Source organism: Heterodontus francisci, unplaced genomic scaffold (genome assembly GCF_036365525.1).
Source record: "Heterodontus francisci isolate sHetFra1 unplaced genomic scaffold, sHetFra1.hap1 HAP1_SCAFFOLD_461, whole genome shotgun sequence".
In the NCBI taxonomy this organism is placed as follows: domain Eukaryota; kingdom Metazoa; phylum Chordata; class Chondrichthyes; order Heterodontiformes; family Heterodontidae; genus Heterodontus; species Heterodontus francisci.
This window is the reverse complement of record NW_027140390.1, coordinates 939,108-962,883: the sequence shown is the minus strand read 5'-3', so window position 1 is coordinate 962,883 and position 23,776 is coordinate 939,108. Positions and strand designations below refer to the sequence as shown.

Below are 23,776 nucleotides of genomic sequence, written 5' to 3'. Positions count from 1 at the left end.
GCAGTTCTGGTCACCGCATTATAGGAAGGATGTCGAAGCTTTGGAAAGGGTGCAGAGGAGATTTACTAGGATGTTGCCTGGTATGGAAGGAAGGTCTTACGAGGAAAGGCTGAGGGACTTGGGGTTGTTTTCGTTAGAGAGAAGGAGGAGGAGAGGTGACTTAATAGAGACATACAAGATCATCAGAGGGTTAGATAGGGTGGATAGTGAGAGTCTTTTTCCTCGGATGAGGATGGCAAACACGAGGGGACATAGCTTTAAGTTGAGGGGTGAAAGATATAGGACAGATGTCAGAGGTAGTTTCTTTACGCAGAGAGTAGTAGGGGCGTGGAACGCCCTGCCTGCAACAGTAGTAGACTCGCCAACTTTAAGGGCATTTAAGTGGTCATTGGATAGACATATGGATGTAAATGGAATAGTGTAGGTCAGATGATCGGCGCAACATCGAGGGCCGAAGGGCCTGTACTGCGCTGTAATATTCTAATTCTAATTCTAACCTATACACAGACACACCTCACTGTACAGGAGATTCACCACCTGTACACACACACACACTGACTAATCACACCCACACCTCACTGTACAGGAGATTCACCACCTATACACACACACACTGACTAATTAGAATTAGAATTAGAACATTACAGCGCAGTACAGGCCCTTCGGCCCTCGATGTTGCGCCGACCTGTGAAACCATCTGACCTACACTATTCCATTTTCATCCATATGTCTATCCAATGACCACTTAAATGCCCTTAAAGTTGGAGAGTCTACTACTGTTGCAGGCAGGGCGTTCCACGCCCCTACTACTCTCTGAGTAAAGAAACTACCTCTAACATCTGTCCTATATCTATCACCCCTCAACTTAAAGCTATGTCCCCTCGTGTTTGCCATCACCATCCGAGGAAAAAGACTCTCACTATCCACCCTATCTAACCCTCTGATTATCTTATATGTCTCTATTAAGTCACCTCTCCTCCTACTTCTCTCCAACGAAAACAACCTCAAGTCCCTCAGCCTTTCCTCGTAAGACCTTCCCTCCATACCAGGCAACATCCTAGTAAATCTCCTCTGCACCCTTTCCATAGCTTCTACATCCTTCCTATAATGCGGTGACCAGAACTGCACGCAATGCTCCAGGTGCGGTCTCACCAGAGTTTTGTACAGCTGCATCATGACCTCGTGGCTCCGAAACTCGACCCCCCTACTAATAAAAGCTAACACACCATATGCCTTCTTGACAGCCCTATTAACTTGGGTAGCAACTTTCAGGGATTTATGTACCTGGACACCAAGATCTCTCTGTTCATCTACACAACCAAGAATCTTCCCATTAGCCCAGTACTCTGCATTCCTGTTACTCCTTCCAAAGTGAATCACCACACACTTCTCCGCATTAAACTCCATTTGCCATCTCTCAGCCCAGCTCTGCAGCCTATCTATGTCCCTCTGTACCCTACAACATCCTTCGGCACTATCCACAACTCCACCGACCTTCGTGTCATCCGCAAATTTACTAATCCACCCTTCTACACCCTCTTCCAGGTCATTTATAAAAATGACAAACAGCAGTGGCCCCAAAACAGATCCTTGCGGTACACCACTAGTAACTAAACTCCAGGATGAACATTTGCCATCAACCACCACCCTCTGTCTTCTTTCAGCTAGCCAATTTCTGATCCAAAGCTCTAAATCACCTTCAACCCCATACGTCCGTATTTTCTGCAATAGCCTACCGTGGGGAACCTTATCAAACGCCTTACTGAAATCCATATACACCACATCCACTGCTTTACCCTCATCCACCTATTTGGTCACCTTCTCGAAAAACTCAATAAGGTTTGTGAGGCACGACCTACCCTTCACAAAACCGTGCTGACTATCGCTAATGAACTTATTCTTTTCAAGATGATTATAAATCCTATCTCTTATAACCTTTTCCAACATTTTACCCACAACCGAAGTAAGGCTCACAGGTCTATAATTACCAGGGCTGTCTAAACTCCCCTTCTTGAACAAGGGGACAACATTTGCTATCTTCCAGTCTTCCGGCACTATTCCTGTCGACAATGACGACATAAAGATCAAGGACAAAGGCTCTGCAATCTCCTCCCTAGCTTCCCAGAGAATCCTAGGATAAATCCCATCTGGCCCAGGGGACTTATCTATTTTCACACTTTCCAAAATTGCTAACACCTCCTCCTTGTGAACCTCAATCCCATCTAGCCTAGTAGTCTGAATCTCAGTATTCTCCTCGACAACATTTTCTTTCTCTACTGTAAATACTGACGAAAAAAATCACACTCACACCTCACTGTACAGGAGATTCACCACCTATACACACACTGACTAATCACACCCACACACCTCTGCACAGGAGATTCACCATCCACACACACACACACTGACTAATCACACCCACACCTCACTGTACAGGAGATTCACCACCTATACACACACACACTGACTATTCACACCCACACCTCACTGTACAGGAGATTCACCACCTACACACACACACTGACTAATCACACCCACACCTCACTGTACAGGAGATTCACCACCTATACACACACACACACACACACACTGACTAATCACACCCACACCTCACTATACAGGAGATTCACCACCTATACACACACACACACTGACTAATCACACCAACACCTCACTGGACAGGAGATTCACCACCTATACACACACACTGACTAATCACACCCACACCTCACTATACAGGAGATTCACCACCTATACACACACACACTGACTATTCACACCCACACCTCACTGTACAGGAGATTCACCACCCACACACACTGACTAATCACACCCACACCTCTCTGCACAGGAGATTCACCACCCACACACACTGACTAATCACACCCACACCTCACTGTACAGGAGATTCACCACCTACACACACACACTGACTAATCACACCCACACCTCACTGTACAGGAGATTCACCACCTATACACACACACACACACACACTGACTAATCACACTCACACCTCACTGTACAGGAGATTCACCACCTATACACACACACACACGGACTAATCACACTCACACCTCACTGTGCAGGAGATTCACCACCTACACACACACACTGACTAATCACACCCACACCTCACTGCACAGGAGATTCACCACCTATACACACACACACACACTGACTAATCACACCCACACCTCACTGTACAGGAGATTCACCACCTACACACACACACACACTGACTATTCACACCCACACCTCACTGTACAGGAGATTCACCACCTACACACACACACACACTGACTAATCACACCCACACCTCACTGTACAGGAGATTCACCACCTACACACACACACACACTGACTATTCACACCCACACCTCACTGTACAGGAGATTCACCACCTACACACACACACACACTGACTATTCATACCCACACCTCACTGCACAGGAGATTCACCACCTATACACACACACACACACTGACTATTCACACCCACAACTCACTGTACAGGAGATTCACCACCTATACACACACACACTGACTATTCACACCCACAACTCACTATACAGGAGATTCACCACCTATACACACACACTGACTATTCACACCCACACCTCACTGTACAGGAGATTCACCACCTATACACACACACACTGACTATTCACACCCACAACTCACTATACAGGAGATTCACCACCTATACACACACACACACTGACTAATCACACCCAAACCTCACTGCACAGGAGATTCACCACCTATACACACACACACACTGACTAATCACACCCACACCTCACTGTACAGGAGATTCACCACCTATACACACACACACACACACACTGACTAATCACACCCACACCTCACTATACAGGAGATTCACCACCTATACACACACACACACTGACTAATCACACCCACACCTCACTGTACAGGAGATTCACCACCTATACACACACACACACTGACTAATCACACCCACACCTCACTGTACAGGAGATTCACCACCTATACACACACACACACTGACTATTCACTCCCACACCTCACTGTACAGGAGATTCACCACCTATACACACACACACACTGACTAATCACACCCACACCTCACTGTACAGGAGATTCACCACCTATACACACACACACACTGACTAATCACACCCACACCTCACTGTACAGGAGATTCACCACCTATACACACACACACACTGACTATTCACACCCACACCTCACTGTACAGGAGATTCACCACCTATACACACACACTGACTAATCACACACACACACCTCACTGTACAGGAGATTCACCACCCACACACACTGACTAATCACACCCACACCTCACTGTACAGGAGATTCACCACCTATACACACACACACACTGACTAATCACACTCACACGTCACTGTACAGGAGATTCACCACCTATACACACACACTGACTAATCACACACACACACCTCACTGTACAGGAGATTCACCACCCACACACACTGACTAATCACACCCACACCTCACTGGACAGGAGATTCACCACCTATACACACACACACTGACTATTCACACCCACACCTCACTATACAGGAGATTCACCACCTGTACCCACACACACACTGACTAATCATACCCACACCTCACTGTACAGGAGATTCACCACCTGTACACACACACACTGACTAATCACACCCACACCTCACTGTACAGGAGATTCACCACCTATACACACACACACACTGACTAATCACACCCACACCTCTCTGCACAGGAGATTCACCACCCACACACACTGACTAATCACACCCACACCTCACTGTACAGGAGATTCACCACCTATACACACACACACACTGACTAATCACACCCACACCTCACTGTACAGGAGATTCACCACCTATACACACACACACACTGACTATTCACACCCACACCTCACTGTACAGGAGATTCACCACCTATACACACACACTGACTAATCACACACACACACCTCACTGTACAGGAGATTCACCACCCACACACACTGACTAATCACACCCACACCTCACTGTACAGGAGATTCACCACCTATACACACACACACACTGACTAATCACACTCACACGTCACTGTACAGGAGATTCACCACCTATACACACACACTGACTAATCACATACACACACCTCACTGTACAGGAGATTCACCACCTATACACACACACACACTGACTAATCACACCCACATCTCACTGTACAGGAGATTCACCACCTATACACACACACACACTGACTAATCACACCCACACCTCACTGTACAGGAGATTCACCACCTATACACACACACACCTCACTGTACAGGAGATTCACCACCTATACACACACACACCTCACTGTACAGGAGATTCACCACCTATACACACACACACTGACTAATCACACCCACACCTCACTGTACAGGAGATTCACCACCTATACACACACACACACTGACTAATCACACCCACACCTCACTGTACAGGAGATTCACCACCTATACACACACACACCTCACTGTGCAGGAGATTCACCACCTATACACACACACACACTGACTAATCACACCCACACCTCACTATACAGGAGATTCACCACCTATACACACACACACACTGACTATTCACACCCACACCTCACTGTGCAGGAGATTCACCACCTATACACACACACACACACACTGACTAATCACACCCACACCTCACTGTGCAGGAGATTCACCACCTATACACACACACACACACACACTGACTAATCACACCCACACCTCTCTGCACAGGAGATTCACCACCCACACACACTGACTAATCACACCCACACCTCACTGGACAGGAGATTCACCACCTATACACACACACACTGACTATTCACACCCACACCTCACTATACAGGAGATTCACCACCTGTACCCACACACACACTGACTAATCATACCCACACCTCACTGTACAGGAGATTCACCACCTGTACACACACACACACTGACTATTCACACCCACACCTCACTGTACAGGAGATTCACCACCTATACACACACACACACTGACTAATCACACCCACACCTCTCTGCACAGGAGATTCACCACCCACACACACTGACTAATCACACCCACACCTCACTGTACAGGAGATTCACCACCTATACACACACACACACTGACTAATCACACCCACACCTCACTGTACAGGAGATTCACCACCTATACACACACACACACTGACTATTCACACCCACACCTCACTGTACAGGAGATTCACCACCTATACACACACACTGACTAATCACACACACACACCTCACTGTACAGGAGATTCACCACCCACACACACTGACTAATCACACCCACACCTCACTGTACAGGAGATTCACCACCTATACACACACACACACTGACTAATCACACTCACACGTCACTGTACAGGAGATTCACCACCTATACACACACACTGACTAATCACACACACACACCTCACTGTACAGGAGATTCACCACCTATACACACACACACACTGACTAATCACACCCACATCTCACTGTACAGGAGATTCACCACCTATACACACACACACACTGACTAATCACACCCACACCTCACTGTACAGGAGATTCACCACCTATACACACACACACCTCACTGTACAGGAGATTCACCACCTATACACACACACACCTCACTGTACAGGAGATTCACCACCTATACACACACACACTGACTAATCACACCCACACCTCACTGTACAGGAGATTCACCACCTATACACACACACACACTGACTAATCACACCCACACCTCACTGTACAGGAGATTCACCACCTATACACACACACACCTCACTGTGCAGGAGATTCACCACCTATACACACACACACACTGACTAATCACACCCACACCTCACTATACAGGAGATTCACCACCTATACACACACACACACTGACTATTCACACCCACACCTCACTGTGCAGGAGATTCACCACCTATACACACACACACACACACTGACTAATCACACCCACACCTCACTGTGCAGGAGATTCACCACCTATACACACACACACACACACACTGACTAATCACACCCACACCTCTCTGCACAGGAGATTCACCACCCACACACACTGACTAATCACACCCACACCTCACTGTACAGGAGATTCACCACCTATACACACACACTGACTAATCACACCCACACCTCACTGTGCAGGAGATTCACCACCTATACACACACACACTGACTAATCACACCCACACCTCACTGTACAGGAGATTCACCACCTATACACACACACACCTCACTGTACAGGAGATTCACCACCTATACACACACACTGACTAATCACACACACACACCTCACTGTACAGGAGATTCACCACCTATACACACACACTGACTAATCACACCCACACCTCACTGTACAGGAGATTCACCACCTATACACACACACACACCTCACTGTACAGGAGATTCACCACCTATACACACACACACACTGACTAATCACACCCACACCTCACTGTACAGGAGATTCACCACCTATACACACACACACACTGACTAATCACACCCACACCTCACTGTACAGGAGATTCACCACCTATACACACACACACACTGACTAATCACACCCACACCTCACTGTACAGGAGATTCACCACCTATACACACACACTGACTAATCACACACACACACCTCACTGTACAGGAGATTCACCACCTATACACACACACACACTGACTAATCACACCCACACCTCACTGTACAGGAGATTCACCACCTATACACACACACACACTGACTAATCACACCCACACCTCACTGTACAGGAGATTCACCACCTATACACACACACACCTCACTGTACAGGAGATTCACCACCTGTACACACACATACTGACTAATCACACAAACACCTCACTGTACAGGAGATTCACCACCTATACACACACACACACTGACTAATCACACCCACACCTCACTGTACAGGAGATTCACCACCTATACACACACACACACTGACTAATCACACCCACACCTCACTGTACAGGAGATTCACCACCTATACACACACACACCTCACTGTACAGGAGATTCACCACCTGTACACACACATACTGACTAATCACACAAACACCTCACTGTCCAGGAGATTTACCACCTATAGACACCCTCCTCACTGTACAGGAGATTCACCACCTATACACACACACATCACTGTACTGAGCAACTCCACCTGTCCAGGTTGGAGAGATCAGTGAGACTGATAATGAGGTCCTAAAACAGTGCACCTTATTGAAGAGGAAGGCTCTCCCTGTCGCTCCTGTGAAGCGTGTAGAGATGAGTTCGGAACGGTTCGTCAGAATTGTGTCACAGTTCGCGCAGGAGAAGAGGCGGGTACCTCCAATATGGTCAAGGAAAATTCTGCCCATGATTCCCAGCCTAGGGACTGTACTCACGTCGAATCTGCAGAAGAGAAGTCGAGTCTTCATTTAGAAAAAGTGACGTTTCAACTGAGCAATCAGGAGATTCCGGCTGAAGAGATAAGAATTAGGGCTGAAGATTAAAACCTCAAGGCTTGGAGGGGGGTGTGTTTGCACTGGGGAGTGGGTGGGAGAGGAGCTGTGATGTGGTAGTTTGTATGAAGGCAGAGAATTGACAACCATGTAACAAAGGCAAGCTACTTTTAAAGGGGAATTTGAACTTTCATAGATATTGGGATAAGCAGACTAGCAAATGTCAGAAAGGTGGTGAATTTCTCGAGTGTGTCCGGGATAGTTTTCTGCAACAGGGGGACAGGCTATATTAGATTTTATGAGTAATGAATCAGATTTAGTTAACAGCCTAATGGTGCACGAGCATTTACCCAATAGTGATCATAATATGATCAAGTTCAACACCGTGGCAGTTTCAGGTTTCTCCCTTTCTAACACATTTAGGGAAGAGTGACCTCAACGGGATGAGACAGAGACCGTCCGCAGTAAACTCCGTCCGCAGTAAACTCCGTCCGCAGTAAACTCCGTCCGCAGTAAACTCCGTCCGCAGTAAACTCCGTCCGCAGTAAACTCCGTCCGCAGTAAACTGGACAGATCTGTTAATGGGGAAAACAGAAAATCAGTGTGAGGTGTTTAAAACAGCATGTGATACAGAAGCAGTTTATACCCAAGAGACCAGAGCTCTACTTGTCAAAAAACCCCCATAGTGCCTAAATAGAGAAGAGACAACATAAATGCACAAAATAGCACAGATCCTGGCAAATGGGGAAGATACAATGAACAGCAAAGGGTGACAAAACAGTAAGAGTTACAAAAAAGGGAGTATGAAAACAAGGGATATCAAATCAACCAAAACATGTCTATAATTACATTAAGTCAGGAGTAACATGGGCCCCTTGATAACTGGTAATGGTGATATTGTCAATGGAAATAAGGAAATAGCAAACATGTTGAATAATTACTTTGCCTCAGTATTTACAGTAGAGGAAGAGATCAGAATGGCAGACATCCCAAAGAAATTATCGAATCAGGGCCAGGGGCTCATTAACAAGATAACAGTAATGGAGAAAATAATGGCACTAAAAAATGATAAATCCCGAGGACCAGATGGTTTCCATCCCAAGGTTTTAAAGGAAGTAGGTGAGAACATTTCAGATATCCTAACTATAATCTTCCAAAGTTCTCTCAATTCAGCAACCTGTCCTTTAGATTGGAAAATTGCATGCGTCACTCTGCTATTTAAGAAAGGAGAGAGAGGGAACCAGGGAATTATAGACCAGTTAGCCGAACATCTGTTGTTGGGAAATTACTAGAGTCTATAATTAAGGAGAGGGTGACTGAACACCTTGAAAATTTTCAGCTGATCAGAGAGCCAGCATGGATCTGTAAAGGGTACATGCCCGATGAACCTGATTGAATCTTATGAGGTGGCTAAAGTAGTGGACAGGGGAATGTCTAAGGATGTTACCTACATGGATTTCCAAAAGGTCAGTCAGAAGAGACTGTTAACGAAAGTTGCAGCTCATGGGATTGAAGGTAAATTGGTTTAGGTTAGGAAATTGGCAGACAGGAGACAGAGAGTAGGGATAATGGGCAGGTACTAGAATTGTCAGAATGTGACTTGTGTTGGGACCTCCACGATCAAACGTAGACGAGGATGAGTTGAAAGTCACATATGGAGTTGGTCACAGAACAGCCGTGATCTCACTGAATGGCAGGAATAGGCTTGAGGGGCTAAAATGGCCTTCTCCTGTTCCTATGTTCACAATTCCAAATTTGATGACACAAAGTAGGAAATATTGTAAGCAGTGTAGATGGAAGCATAAAATTACAGAGATGTTAGGTTAAGTGAATAGGAAAACCAGTTGCAATGTAGGCTTCAATACAGAGGTTTAAGGGGTGATTTGATTGAAGTCTTCAAGATATTACTGAGAACAGACAGGATTTTTTTTTAATTTATTCATGAGATGTGGGTGTCGCTGGCCAGGCCAGCATTTATTGTCCATCCCTAATTGTCCTTGAGAAGCTGCCTTCTTGAACCGCTGCAGTCCATGTGGGGTAGGTACACCCACAGTGCTGTTAGGAAGGGAGTTCCAGGATTTTGATCCAGTGACAGTGAAGGAACGGTGATATAGTTCCAAGTCAGGATGGTGTGTGACTTGGAGGGGAACTTGCAGGCGGTGATGTTTCCATGCATCGACTGCCCTTGTCCTTCTAGTTGGTAGAGGTCACGGGTTTGGAAGGTGCTGTCGAAGGAGCCTTGGTGCATTGCTGCAGTGCATCTTGTAGATGGTACACACTGCTGCCACTGTGTGTCGGTGGTGGAGGGAGTGAATGTTTGTGGATGGGGTGTCAATAAAGCGGGCTGCTTTGTCCTGGATGGTGTCGAGCTTCTTGAGTGTTGTTGGAGCTGCACCCATCCAGGCAAGTGGAGAGTATTCCATCACACTCCTGACTTGTGCCTTGTAGATGGTGGACAGGCTTTGGGGAGTCAGGAGGTGAGTTACTCGCCACAGGATTCCTAGCCTCTGACCTGCTCTTGTAGCTACGGTATTTATATGACTACTCCAGTTCAGTTTCTGGTCAATGGTAGCCCCTAGGATGTTGATAGTGGGGGATTCAGCGATGGTAATGCTGTTGAATGTCAAGGGGAGATGGTCATTGCCTGGCAGTTGTGTGGCACAAATATTACTTACCACTTATCAGCCCAAGTCTGGATATTGTCCAGGTCTTGCTGCATTTCTACACGGACTGCTTCAGTATCTGAGGAGTCACGAATGATGCTGAACATTGTGCAATCATCAGCGAACATCCCTACTTCTGACCTTATGATTGAAGGAAGGTCATTGATGAAGTAGCTGAAGATGGTTGGGCCGAGGACACTACCCTGAGGAACTCCTGCAGCTCAGATGATTGACCTCCAACAACCACAACCATCTTCCTTTGCGCTAGGTATGACTGCAACCAATGCAGAGTTTTCCCCCCTGATTCTCATTGACCTCAGTTTTGCTAGGACTCCTTGATGCCATACTCAGTCAAATACTGCCTTGATGTCAAGGGCAGTCACTCTCACCTCACCTCTTGAGTTCAGCTCTTTTGTCCATGTTTGAACCAAGGCTGTAATGAGGTCAGGAGCTGAGTGGCCCTGGCGGAACCCAAACTGAGCATCACTGAGCAGGTTATTGCTAAGCAAGTGCTGCTTGATGGCACTGTTGATGACACCTTCCATCACTTTGTTGATGATTGAGAGTAGACTGATGGGGCGGTAATTGAACGGGTTGGACTTGTCCTGCTTTTTGTGTACAGGACATACCTGGGCAATTTTCCACATTGCAGGGTAGATGCCAGTGTTGTAGCTGTACTGGAACAGCTTGGCTCGGAGTGCGACAAGTTCTGGAGCACAGGTCTTCAGTACTATTGCCGGAATATTGTCAGGGCCCACAGCCTTTGCAGTATCCAGTGCCTTCCTTGATATTACGTGGAGTGAATCGAATTGGCTGAAGTCTGGCATTTGTGATGCTGGGGGCTTCAGGAGGGGGCCAAGATGGATCATCATCTCGGCACTTCTGGCTGAAGATTGTTGCAAATGCTTCTGCCTTATCTTTCACACTGATGTGCTGGGCTCCCCCATCATTGAGGATGGGGATATTCGTGGAGCCACCTCCTCCAGTTAGTTGTTTAATTGTCCACCACTATTCACGGCTGATGTGGCAGGACTGCAGAGCTTAGATCTGATCCGTTGGTTATGGGATCGCTTAGCTCTGTCTATTGCATGCTGCTTATGCAGTTGGAAACGCAGATAGTCCTATGTTGTAGCTTCACCAGGTTGACACCTCATTTTGAGGTATGCCTGGTGCTGCTCCTGGCATGCCCTCCTGCACTCTTCATTGAACCAGGGTTGGTCTCCTGGCTTGATGGTAATGGTAGAGTGGGGGATATGCCAGGCCATGAGGTTACAGATTGTGGTTGAGTACAATTCTGCTGCTGCTGATGGCCCACAGCACCTCATGGATGCCCAGTTTTGCATTGTTAGATCTGTTCGAAATCTATCCCATTTAGCACGGTGATAGTGCCACACAACACGATGGACGGTATCCTCAATGTGAAGGTGGGACTTAGTCTCCACAAGGACTGTGCGGTGGTCACTCCTACCAATACAGTCATGGACAGAAGCATCTGCAGCAGGCAGATTGGTGAGGACAAGGTCAAGTATATTTTTCCTTCGTGTTGGTTCCCCCACCACCTGCTGCAGACCCAGTCTAGCAGCTCTGTCCTTTAGATAGACAGAGAGAAACTATTTCCACTGGTTGGGGAGTCTAAGACTAGGGGATATAGTGTAAAAATTACAGCCAGACAGTTCAGGAGTGAAATTAAGAAACACGTCTACACACAAAGGATGACAGCACATTGGAACTCTTCTTCTGCAAATGACAATACAGTGGCTACAAGAGCAGGTCAGAGGCTAGGAATTCTGCAGCGAGTAACTCACCTCCTGACTCCCCAAAGCCTGTCCACCATCTACAAGGCACAAGTCAGGAGTGTGATGGAATACTCTCCACTTGCCTGGATGGGTGCAGCTCCAACAACACTCAAGAAGCTCGACACCATCCAGGACAAAGCAGCCTGCTTGATTGACACCCCATCTACAAACATTCACTCCCTCCACCACCGACACACAGTGGCAGCAGTGTGTACCATCTACAAGATGCATTGCAGCAATGCACCAAGGCTCCTTTGACAGCACCTTGCAAACCCGTGACCTCTACCACCTAGAAGGACAAGGGCAGCAAATGCAAAGGAACACCACCACCTGCAAGTCACACACCATCCTGACTTGGAACTGTCGCTGGGTCAAAATCCTGGAATTCCCTTCCTAACAGTAAATGGTATTTATATGGCTGGTCCAGTTCAGTTTCTGGTCAATGGTAACACACAGGATGTTGATAGTGGGGGATTCAGCGATGGCAATGCCATTTAATGTCAAGGGGAGATGGTTAGATTCTCTCTTGCCATTAACAGCCCAAATCTGAATGTTGTACTCCTTCAGTATCTGAGGAGTTGCGAATGGAACTGAACACTGTGTGATCTGCAACAGGACATAGATGGGCCAGCAGAATGGGCAGAGAGGTGGCAGATGGAACTGAATACTGACAAGTGTGGGGTGATGCATTTTGGCAGGAAGAATAGGGAGAGGTAGTATCTACTTAATGGCACAGTTCTAAAGAGTGTGCAAGAACTGAGGGTGCATATGCATCGATCTTTGAAGGTGGCAGGACATATTGAGAGTGGTTAGAAAAGCATATGGGATCTTGGGCTTCATAAATCGAGATATCAAGTACAAAAGCAGGGAAGTTATGCTGAACCTTTATAAAACTCTGGTTAGGCCCCAACTGGAGTATTGTGTCCAGTTCTGGTCACCACACTTCAGGTAGGATGTGAGGGTCCATGAGAGGGTGCAGAGATTTACCAGAATGGTTCCAGTGATGGGGGATTTTAGTTACAAGGTTAGGTTGGAAAAGCTGGGGTTGTTCTCCTTAGAACAAAGGAGATTGAGGGAGATTTAACAGAAGTGTACAAGGTTATGACAGGCTTAGATAAGTTAGACAAGGAAAAACAGTTCCCACTAACAAGTGTCACAAGGACTAGGGGACACAGATCGAAGGTTTTGGGCAAGAGATGCGGGGGGAATGTGAGGGGGAACTTTTTTTACACAGCGAGTGGTAACGACCTGGAACTTGCAGTCCATCCACAAGTGTGGTGGATGCAGAGACAATGACCTACTTCAAGAGGAAATGGATGGCCATCTGAGAGAAACAGAACTGCAGGGCTAAGGGGATCGAGCCGGGGAGTGGGACTGACTGCACAGTTCCGTCGAGTGCCAACATGGACTCGATGGGCCAAATGGCCTCCTTCTGTGCCGTAAATGACTCATATGACTTCTGACCTTATGTTAGAAGCAAGGTCCTCGATGAAGCAGCCCAGGTTAATGCCCTGGGGAGACAGGGGTTCAAATCCCTCATCGCAGCTGGTGGGATTTCAATTCAATTAATTAATGAAAATCTGGAATTGAAAGCTAGTCTCAGTAATGGTGCCATGAAACCATCATCGATTGTCATAAAAACCCATCTGGTTCACTGATGTCCTTTAGGGCAGGAAATCTGCCATCCTTACCTGGTCTGGCCTACATGTGACTCCAAACCCACAGCTTTGTAGTTGACTCTAAACTGCCCTCTGAAATGGCCCAGCAAGACACTCTGTCGTCAAGGGCAATTAGGGATGGGAAATGCCAGCCTTGCCAGTGACACCCACATGCCCCAAAATAAAAAAACAGCTGAAGATGGTTGGGTCTAGGACACTACCCTGAGGAACTCCTGCAATGATGTCCTGGGACTGAGATGACTGACCTCCAACAACCACAACCATCTTCCTTTGTGCTAGGTGTGACTCCAACCAGCGGAGAGCTTCCCCTGATTCCTATTAACTCTTTTTGCTAGGGCTCCTTGATGTCACACTTGGTCAAATGATGCCTTGATGTCAAGGGCAGTCACTCTCACCTCACCTCTGATATTTAGCTCTTTTGTCTATGTTTGGAGCTGAGTGGCCCTGGTGAAACCCAAACTGAGCAGGTTATTGCTGAGGAAGTGCTGCTTGATAGCACCGTCAATGACACCTTCCATTACTTTACTGATGATTGAGAGTAGACTGATGGGGCGGTAATTGGCCGGGTTGGACTTGTCCTGCTTTTTGTGTACAGGACATACCTGGGCAATTTTCCACATTGCAGGGTAGATGCCAGTGTTTTAGCTGGACTGGAACAGTTTGACTAGGGACACGGCAAGTTCTGGTGCACAAGTCTTCAGTACTATTGCCAGAATGTTCTTAGGGCCCATAGCCTTCGCAGTATCCAGTGCCTTCAGCTGTTTCTTGATATCACGCGGAGTGAATCGAAATGGCTGAAGTCTGGCATCTGTGATGCTGGGGACTTCAGGAGGAGGCTGAGATGGATCATCAACTCGGCACTTCTGGCTGAAGATAGCTGAAAATGCTTCAGAGTTATCTTTTGCACTGATGTGCTGGGCTTGCCAATTCATTGAGAAGCCTCCTCCTCCTCCTCCTCTTCTTCCCATTAGCTGTTTAATTGTCCACCGCCATATCATCATTCACGACTGGATGTGGCAGGACTGCAAAGCTTAGATCTGATCTGTTGCTTGTGGAATCGCTTAGCCCTGTCTTATCGCATGCTGCTTCTGCCATTTGGCATGCATGTAGTCTTGTGTTGTATCTTCACCAGGTTGACACCTCGTTTTTAGGTATGCCTGGTGCTGCTCCTGGCATGCTGTCTGACACTCTTCATTGGTTAGTTCCCTGAGCTGGTGGTAATGGTAGAGTGAGGGATATGCCAGGCCATGAGGTTACAGACTGTGGTGCAACACAATTCTTCTGATGACCCACTGTGCCTTATGGATGCCCAGTTTTGACCTGCTAAATCTGTCCTAAATCTATCCCATTTAGCACGGAGGTAGTGCCACACAAGATGAAAAGTGTCTCATGGTTAGGATGGGACATCATCTCCACAAGGACTGTTTGGTGGTCATTCCTACCAATACCGCCAAGGATAGATGCATCTGCAGCAAGTAGATTAATGAGGACGAGATCAAGTAGGTTTTTCCCTCTTGTTGGCTCTCTCTTCACCTGCTGACCTGCTCTTGACCCAGTCTGGTAAATATCTCCATGAGGACTTGGTCCTGGTGCTACTGAGCCACTCTTGGTGATGGACATTGAAGTCCTCCACCCAGAGTACATTCTGCGGCCTTGCCACCCTGGATGCTTCCTCCAAGTCACAGAGTTATACAGCACAGAAACAGGCCCTTCGGCCCATCGTGTCTGTGCCGGCACTGATTCATCAGCCGAATGGAGGAGGTGGGGGGGGGGGGGGGGGTGTGATAGGTGGTAATCAGTAGGAGGTTTCCTTGCCCATGTTTGACCTGATGCCATGAGACTTCATGGGGTCCGGAGTCGATGTTGACAACTCCCAGGACAACTCCCTTCCCACTGTATACCACTGTGCCGCCACCTCTGGTCGGTCTGTCCTGCCGGTGGGACAGGACATACCGAGGGATGGTGACGGAGGTGTTGGCTGAAAAGTATGATTCTCTGAGAATGGCTGTCAGGCTGTTTGTAGGACAGCTCTCTCAGTTTTGGCACAACACCCCTGGGAAGAAAGAGATTAGGTAAACATGGGTTCGCGAGAGGCAGAGATAGAAGAAACTATAATTGGGAATAAGGAAATAGCAGTGATATTAAATAAATAGTGTGTCTGTCTTCAAGGTGGAACATACAAAATATTCTGGAAATAATGGGGAACACTGCGTCCAGTGAGAATGAGGAACTTAGGAATATTATCAGTAAAGAAATAACACTGGAGAAATTAATGAGACTAAGCCAACAAATCCCCCACCCTGCATCCAGGGGTTATAAAAGAGGTGGCTGCAGAGATCATGGGTGTATTGGTTTTGATCTTCCACAATTCCCTCGATTCTGAACAGTTCACATGGAATGTAGCAAATGTAATCCCGCTATTCAAGAAAGGAGGACAGAGAGAAAACAGGGAACCACAGGCCAGTTAGCCTGACATCAGCAGTACGGAAAATGCTAGAATCTATTATGAGGGACTTAGAAAATCATAATATGATTAGGCAGAGTCAACACAGAGTGATGAAAAGGAGATGGTGTTTGAGAAATGCTAGAGATTTTCAGGATGTAACTGGCAGGGTGGATAAGGTCGGGGGGTGGGGGGGGGGGAAACCAGTGGATGTCGAGGATTTGTATTTTGACAAAACATTCGATAATGAGTGATTACTGCACAAAATTAGGATTGAGGGTAATATATTAACATGGACTGAGGATTGGTTAACAGACAGAAAACAGAGAGGAGGAGGAAACGGGTCATTTTCCAGTTGGCAGGCTGTAACTAGTAGGGTACTGCAAGGATCAGTACTGGGGCCTCAGCTATTTACAATCTATATCAATGACTTAGATGATGGGACCAAGTGTAATGTATCCATGTTTGCTGACAGCACGAAGTTGGGTGGGAAAGTAAGCTGTGAGGAGGAGACAAAGAGGCTGCAAAGGGACATAGACAAGTTTAGTGAGTGAATAAAAACATGGCAGATGGAATAGAATGTGGGGAAGTGTGAAGTTACCCAGTTTGGAAGGAAAAATAGGAAAGAATATTTTTTAAAAGACTGGGAAATGTTGGTATGCAGAGGAACCTGGGTGTCCAGGAATCACAATGTTCACAACCAGGCACAACAGGTGAATTCATCAACTGAGAACCAGGCCAAATACAATAAGTTGAGAGGGAAGGTGAAGAGGAAAATAAGACTGGCAAAGAGAGAGAATATGAAAATGGAATGGCAGGCAACATAAAAGGGAACTCAAAAATCTTCGACCAGCATGTAAATAGGAAGCAGGGAATAAGGGATGGAGTGGGGCCTGTTAGGGACAGAGAGGGTGATATATTCTTCAAAGTGCAGGGCGAGACTGGAATACACAGCGAGTACATGGTATCAGTGTTTACTAAGGAAAAGGATGCTGATAAAACATCGGTCTGCTTTTTCATAAATACAGGGCAGAACCCCACTCCCCCATCCCCCGGGCAGAACCCCACTCCCACCTCCCCCGGGCAGAAACCCACTCCCCCATCCCCCGGGCAGAACCCCACTCCCACCTCCCCCGGGCAGAACCCCACTCCCACCTCCCCCGGGCAGAACCCCACTCCCCCATCCCCCGGGCAGAACCCCACTCCCACCTCCCCCGGGCAGAACCCCACTCCCCCATCCCCCGGGCAGAACCCCACTCCCCCATCCCCCGGGCAGAACCTCCTTCCCACCTCCCCCGGGCAGAACCCCACTCCCACCTCCCCCGGGCAGAACCCCACTCCCCCATCCCCCGGGCAGAACCCCACTCCCCCATCCCCCGGGCAGAACCTCCTTCCCACCTCCCCCGGGCAGAACCCCACTCCCCCATCCCCCGGGCAGAACCCCACTCCCCCATCCCCCGGGCAGAACCCCACTCCCCCATCCCCCGGGCAGAACCCCACTCCCACCTCCCCCGGGCAGAACCCCACTCCCCCATCCCCCGGGCAGAACCTCCTTCCCACCTCCCCCGGGCAGAACCCCACTCCCCCATCCCCCGGGCAGAACCTCCTTCCCACCTCCCCCGGGCAGAACCCCACTCCCCCATCCCCCGGGCAGAACCCCACTCCCCCATCCCCCGGGCAGAACCTCCTTCCCACCTCCCCCGGGCAGAACCCCACTCCCCCATCCCCCGGGCAGAACCTCCTTCCCACCTCCCCCGGGCAGAACCCCACTCCCCCATCCCCCGGGCAGAACCCCACTCCCCCATCCCCCGGGCAGAACCTCCTTCCCACCTCCCCCGGGCAGAACCCCACTCCCCCATCCCCCGGGCAGAACCCCACTCCCCCATCCCCCGGGCAGAACCCCACTCCCCCATCCCCCGGGCAGAACCCCACTCCCCCATCCCCCGGGCAGAACCCCACTCCCCCATCCCCCGGGCAGAACCCCACTCCCCCATCCCCCGGGCAGAACCCCACTCCCCCATCCCCCGGGCAGAACCCCACTCCCCCATCCCCCAGGCAGAACCCCACTCCCCCATCCCCCAGGCAGAACCTCCTTGCCCCCTCCCCCGGGCAGAACCCCACCTCCCCGGGCAGAACCCCACCTCCCCCATCCCCCGGGCAGAACCCCCTTCCCACCTCCCCCGGGCAGAACCCCCTTCCCACCTCCCCCGGGCAGAACCCCACTCCCCCATCCCCCGGGCAGAACCTCCTTCCCACCTCCCCCGGGCAGAACCCCACTCCCCCATCCCCCGGGCAGAACCCCACTCCCCCATCCCCCGGGCAGAACCCCACTCCCCCATCCCCCGGGCAGAACCCCACTCCCCCATCCCCCGGGCAGAACCCCACTCCCCCATCCCCCAGGCAGAACCCCACTCCCCCATCCCCCGGGCAGAACCCCACTCCCCCATCCCCCGGGCAGAACCCCACTCCCCCATCCCCCGGGCAGAACCCCACTCCCCCATCCCCCGGGCAGAACCCCACTCCCCCATCCCCCAGGCAGAACCCCACTCCCCCATCCCCCAGGCAGAACCTCCTTGCCCCCTCCCCCGGGCAGAACCCCACCTCCCCGGGCAGAACCCCACCTCCCCCATCCCCCGGGCAGAACCCCCTTCCCACCTCCCCCGGGCAGAACCCCCTTCCCACCTCCCCCGGGCAGAACCCCACTGCCCCCTCCCCCGGGCAGAACCCCACCTCCCCCGGGCAGAACCCCACTCCCCCTCCTCCGTTTCCGTGTTAACCCGGTCCCAGGCCTCCCCTCGCCCCCAGTCACCCCCAAGCTCCCGGACCACCCCTCCCTCCCTCACCCCTCCCTCCCTCAACCCCCAGGACTCCCTCCCTCACTCACCCCCCACCGGGCCTCCCTCCCTCACTCACTCACTCACCCCCTCCCCGGGCCTCCCCCCCCCCCACCCCAGGCCTCCCTCCCTCACACCCCCCCCCCCCCCCATGGGCCTCCCTCCCTCACTACCCCCCCACGGGCCTCCCTCCCTCCCTCAACCCCAGGGCCTCCTTCCTTCCTTCACAGAATCAGAATCACAGAATAATACAGTGCAGAAGAGGCCCTTCGGCCCATCGAGTCTGCACCGATGCATTAAAGACACCTGACCTGTCTACCTAATCCCATTTGCCAACACTTGGCCCATAGCTTTGAATGTTATGACGTGCCAAGTGCTCATCCAGGTACTTTTTAAAGGATGTGAGGCAACCTGCCTCTACCACCCTCCCAGGCAGGGCATTCCAGACAGTCACCACCCTCTGGGTAAAAAAGTTCTTCCTCAAGTCCCCCTGAAACTTGTGACCCCTCGTAACTGACCCTTCAACTAAGGGGAACAGCTGCTCCCTATCCACCCTCTCCATGCCCCTCATAATCTTGTACACCTCGATCAGGTCACCCCTCAGTCTTCTCTGCTCCAGCGAAAACAACCCAAGCCTATCCAACCTCTCTTCATAGCTTAAATGTTCCATCCCAGGTAATATCCTGGTGAATCGCCTCTGCACCCCCTCCAGTGCAATCACATCCTTCCTATAATGTGGTGACCAGAATTGCACACAGTACTCCAGCTGTGGCCTTACCAAAGTTCTGTACAACTCCAACATGATCTCCCTGCTTTTGTAATCTATGCCTCGATTGATAAAGGCAAGTGTCCCATATGCCTTTTTCACCACCCTATTAACCTGCCCTTCTGCCTTCAGAGATCTATGGACAAACACGCCAAGGTCCCTTTATTCCTCAGAACTTCCCAGTGTCAGGCCATTCATTGAATACTTCCGTGTCACATTACTCCTTCCAAAGTGTATCACCTCACACTTTTCAGCGTTAAATTCCATCTGCCGCTTTTCTGCCCATTTGACCATCCCGTCTATATCTTCCTGTAACCTAAGACACTCCACCTCACTGTTAACCACTCGGCCAATCTTTGTGTCATCCGCGAACTTACTGATCCTACCCCCCACATAGTCATCTATGTCGTTTATATAAATGACAAACAATAGGGGACCCAGCACAGATCCCTGTGGTATGCCACTGGACACTGGCTTCCTGTCACTAAAACAGCCGTCTGTCATCACTCTCTGTCTCCTACAGCTAAGCCAATTTTGAATCCACCTTATCAAGTTACCCTGTATCCCATGTGCATTTGCTTTCTTGATAAGTCTCCCATGTGGGACCTTGTCAAAGGCTTTGCTGAAATCCATGTAAACTACATCAACTGCACTACCCTCATCTACACACCTGGTCACATGCTCAAAAAATTCAATCAAATTTGTTAGGCATGACCTCCCTCTGACAAAGCCATGCTGACTATTCCTAATCAAATTTTGCCTCTCCAAGTGGTGATAGATTCTCTCCTTCAGAATTTTCTCCAATAGTTTCCCTATCACTGACGTGAGACTCACTGGTCTATAGTTCCCTGGCTTATCTCTACAACCTTTCTTAAATAGTGGGATCACATTAGCTGTTCTCCAGTCCTCTGGCACCTCCCCCGTGGCCAGAGAGGAATTAAAAATTTGGGTCAGAGCCCCTGCAATCTCCACCCTCGCCTCCCACAGCATCCTGGGACTCAAATCATCCAGACCTGGAGATCTGTCCACTTTTAAGCCTTCCAAAACCTCCAATACCTTGTCACTCCCTGTGACAATTTGCTCAAGAACCTCACAGTCTCTCTCTCTGAGTTCCATATCTACATCCTCATTCTCTTGGGTGAAGACAGATGTGAAATATTCGTTCAACACCCTACCAATGTCCTCTGGCTCCACCCACAGATTTCCCCCTTGGTCCCTAATGGGTCCTATTCTTTCCCTGGTTATCCTCTTCCCATTGATATACTTACAGAATATCTTGGGATTTTCCCCACTTTTCCCAGCCAGAGCTTTCTCATGTCCCCTCTTTGCTCTCCTAATTGCTTTCTTAAGCTCCATCCTACACTTTCTGTACTCCACTAATGCTTCCATTGATTTGCTCTCCTTGTATTTGCTAAAAGCCTCTCTTTTCCTTCTCATCGTACCCTGAATGTTTCTGGTCATCCATGGTTCTCTGGGCTTGTTGCTCCTACCTATTACCCTAGAGGGAACATGTTGGGCCTGTACCCTCCCCATTTCCTTTTTGAATGCCCCCCACTGCTCTTCTGTAGATTTCCCAACAAGTAACTCTTTCCAGTCTACCTTGGCCACATCCTGCCTTATTTTACTAAAATTTGCTCTCCCCCAATCCAAAACCTTTTTTTGCAACTTGTCTATTTCTTTCTCCAGAACAAGCTTAAATTGTACCATGTTATGGTCACTATCACCAAAATGTCCCCCCACCAACACATCAACCACCTGTCTGGCTTCATTCCCCAGAATTAGGTTCAGCACTGCACCCTCCCTTGTTGGATCCTCTATATATTGAGCTAGAAAGTTCTCCTGTCTACATTTTAAGAACTCCACTCCATTGAAGCCCTTAACACGATGACTATCCCAATTAATTTTGGGAAAGTTGAAATCACCGAATATAATTACCCTATTATTATTTCTACACACCTCTGCAAATTGCACACATATTTGCTCCTCAATTTCCCGCTGACTATGAGGGTCTATAATACACACCTCCCTCACTCCACGGGCCTTCCTCCCTCACTCCTCCCTCACTCCACAGGCCTCCCTCTCTCCCTACCTCCCTCCCTCACTTCCCGGGCCTACCTACCCCCCTCCCTCACTCCCCGGGCCTCCCTCCCTCCCTCACTCCCCGGGCCTCCCTCCCTCCCTCACTCCCCGGGCCTCCCTCCCTCACTCCCTCCCTCCCCGGGCCTACCTCCCTCACTCCCCGGGCCTACCTCACTCACTCACCCACCCCCCGCGCCTACCTCCCTCCCTCCCCGGGCCTACCTACCTCGCTCCCACCTCACTCCCCGGGCCTACCTACCACCCTCACTCCCCGGGCCTCCCTCCCTCCCTCACTCCCCGGGCCTACCTCCCTCACTCCCTCCCTCCCCCGGCCTACCTCCCTCACTCCCCGGGCCTACCTCCCTCACTCACCCACCCCCCGCGCCTACCTCCCTCCCTCCCCGGGCCTACCTACCTCTCTCCCACCTCACTCCCCGGGCCTACCTACCACCCTCCCTGGCCCTACCTCCCTCCCTCACTCCCCGGGCCTCCCTCACTCCTCCCCGGGCCTACCTTCCCCCCTCCTCCCTCACTCCCCGGGTCTACCTCCCCCCCTCCTCCCTCAGTTCCCGGGACTCCCTCCCCCCCCTCACTTCCCGGGACACCCTCCCCCCTCCTCGGGCCGGCCAATCTCCCACCCTCCTCGGGCCTGCCTGCCTACTTCCCTCCCTCCTCGGCCCTCGCTCCTGCCTGCCTACATCCCTCCCTCCTCCCTCACTCCTCAGGCCGGCCTACCTCCCTCGCTCCTCCCTCACTCCCCGGGACTCCCTCCCTGGCCCTACCTCCCTCCCCCCCTTCTCCCTCACTTCCCGGGGCTCCCTCCCCCCCTCCTCCCTCACTTCCCGGGACTCCCTCCCCCCCTCCTCCCTCACTTCCCGGGACTCCCTCCCCCCCCCCCCTCACTTCCCGGGACTCCCTCCCCCCCCAGCTCAGTTCCCGGGACTCCCTCCCTCCCTCCTCACTTCACGGGTCGCCCTCCCTCCCTC

At 50.0% G+C, this 23,776-nt stretch overlaps 1 protein-coding gene across 2 annotated transcripts in view; it reads right to left on the bottom strand.

Annotated features, from left to right (window-relative positions):
- Window positions 1-23,776, bottom strand: part of LOC137359605 (protein yippee-like 5) — a 43,108-nt gene that overhangs the window by 4,779 nt on the left and 14,553 nt on the right. Inside the window, exons 2-3 of one of the 2 annotated variants that reach the window (XM_068025434.1) lie at window positions 8,881-9,105; window positions 8,306-8,480 (exon numbers count right to left, since the gene is read on the bottom strand). In XM_068025434.1, the coding sequence (XP_067881535.1) occupies window positions 8,306-8,480; window positions 8,881-8,894 (189 nt within the window). In that variant the 5' untranslated portion in view covers window positions 8,895-9,105. The remainder of the gene's footprint in view (window positions 1-8,305; window positions 8,481-8,880; window positions 9,106-23,776) is intronic. The other variant, XM_068025435.1, reaches the window with a different exon arrangement.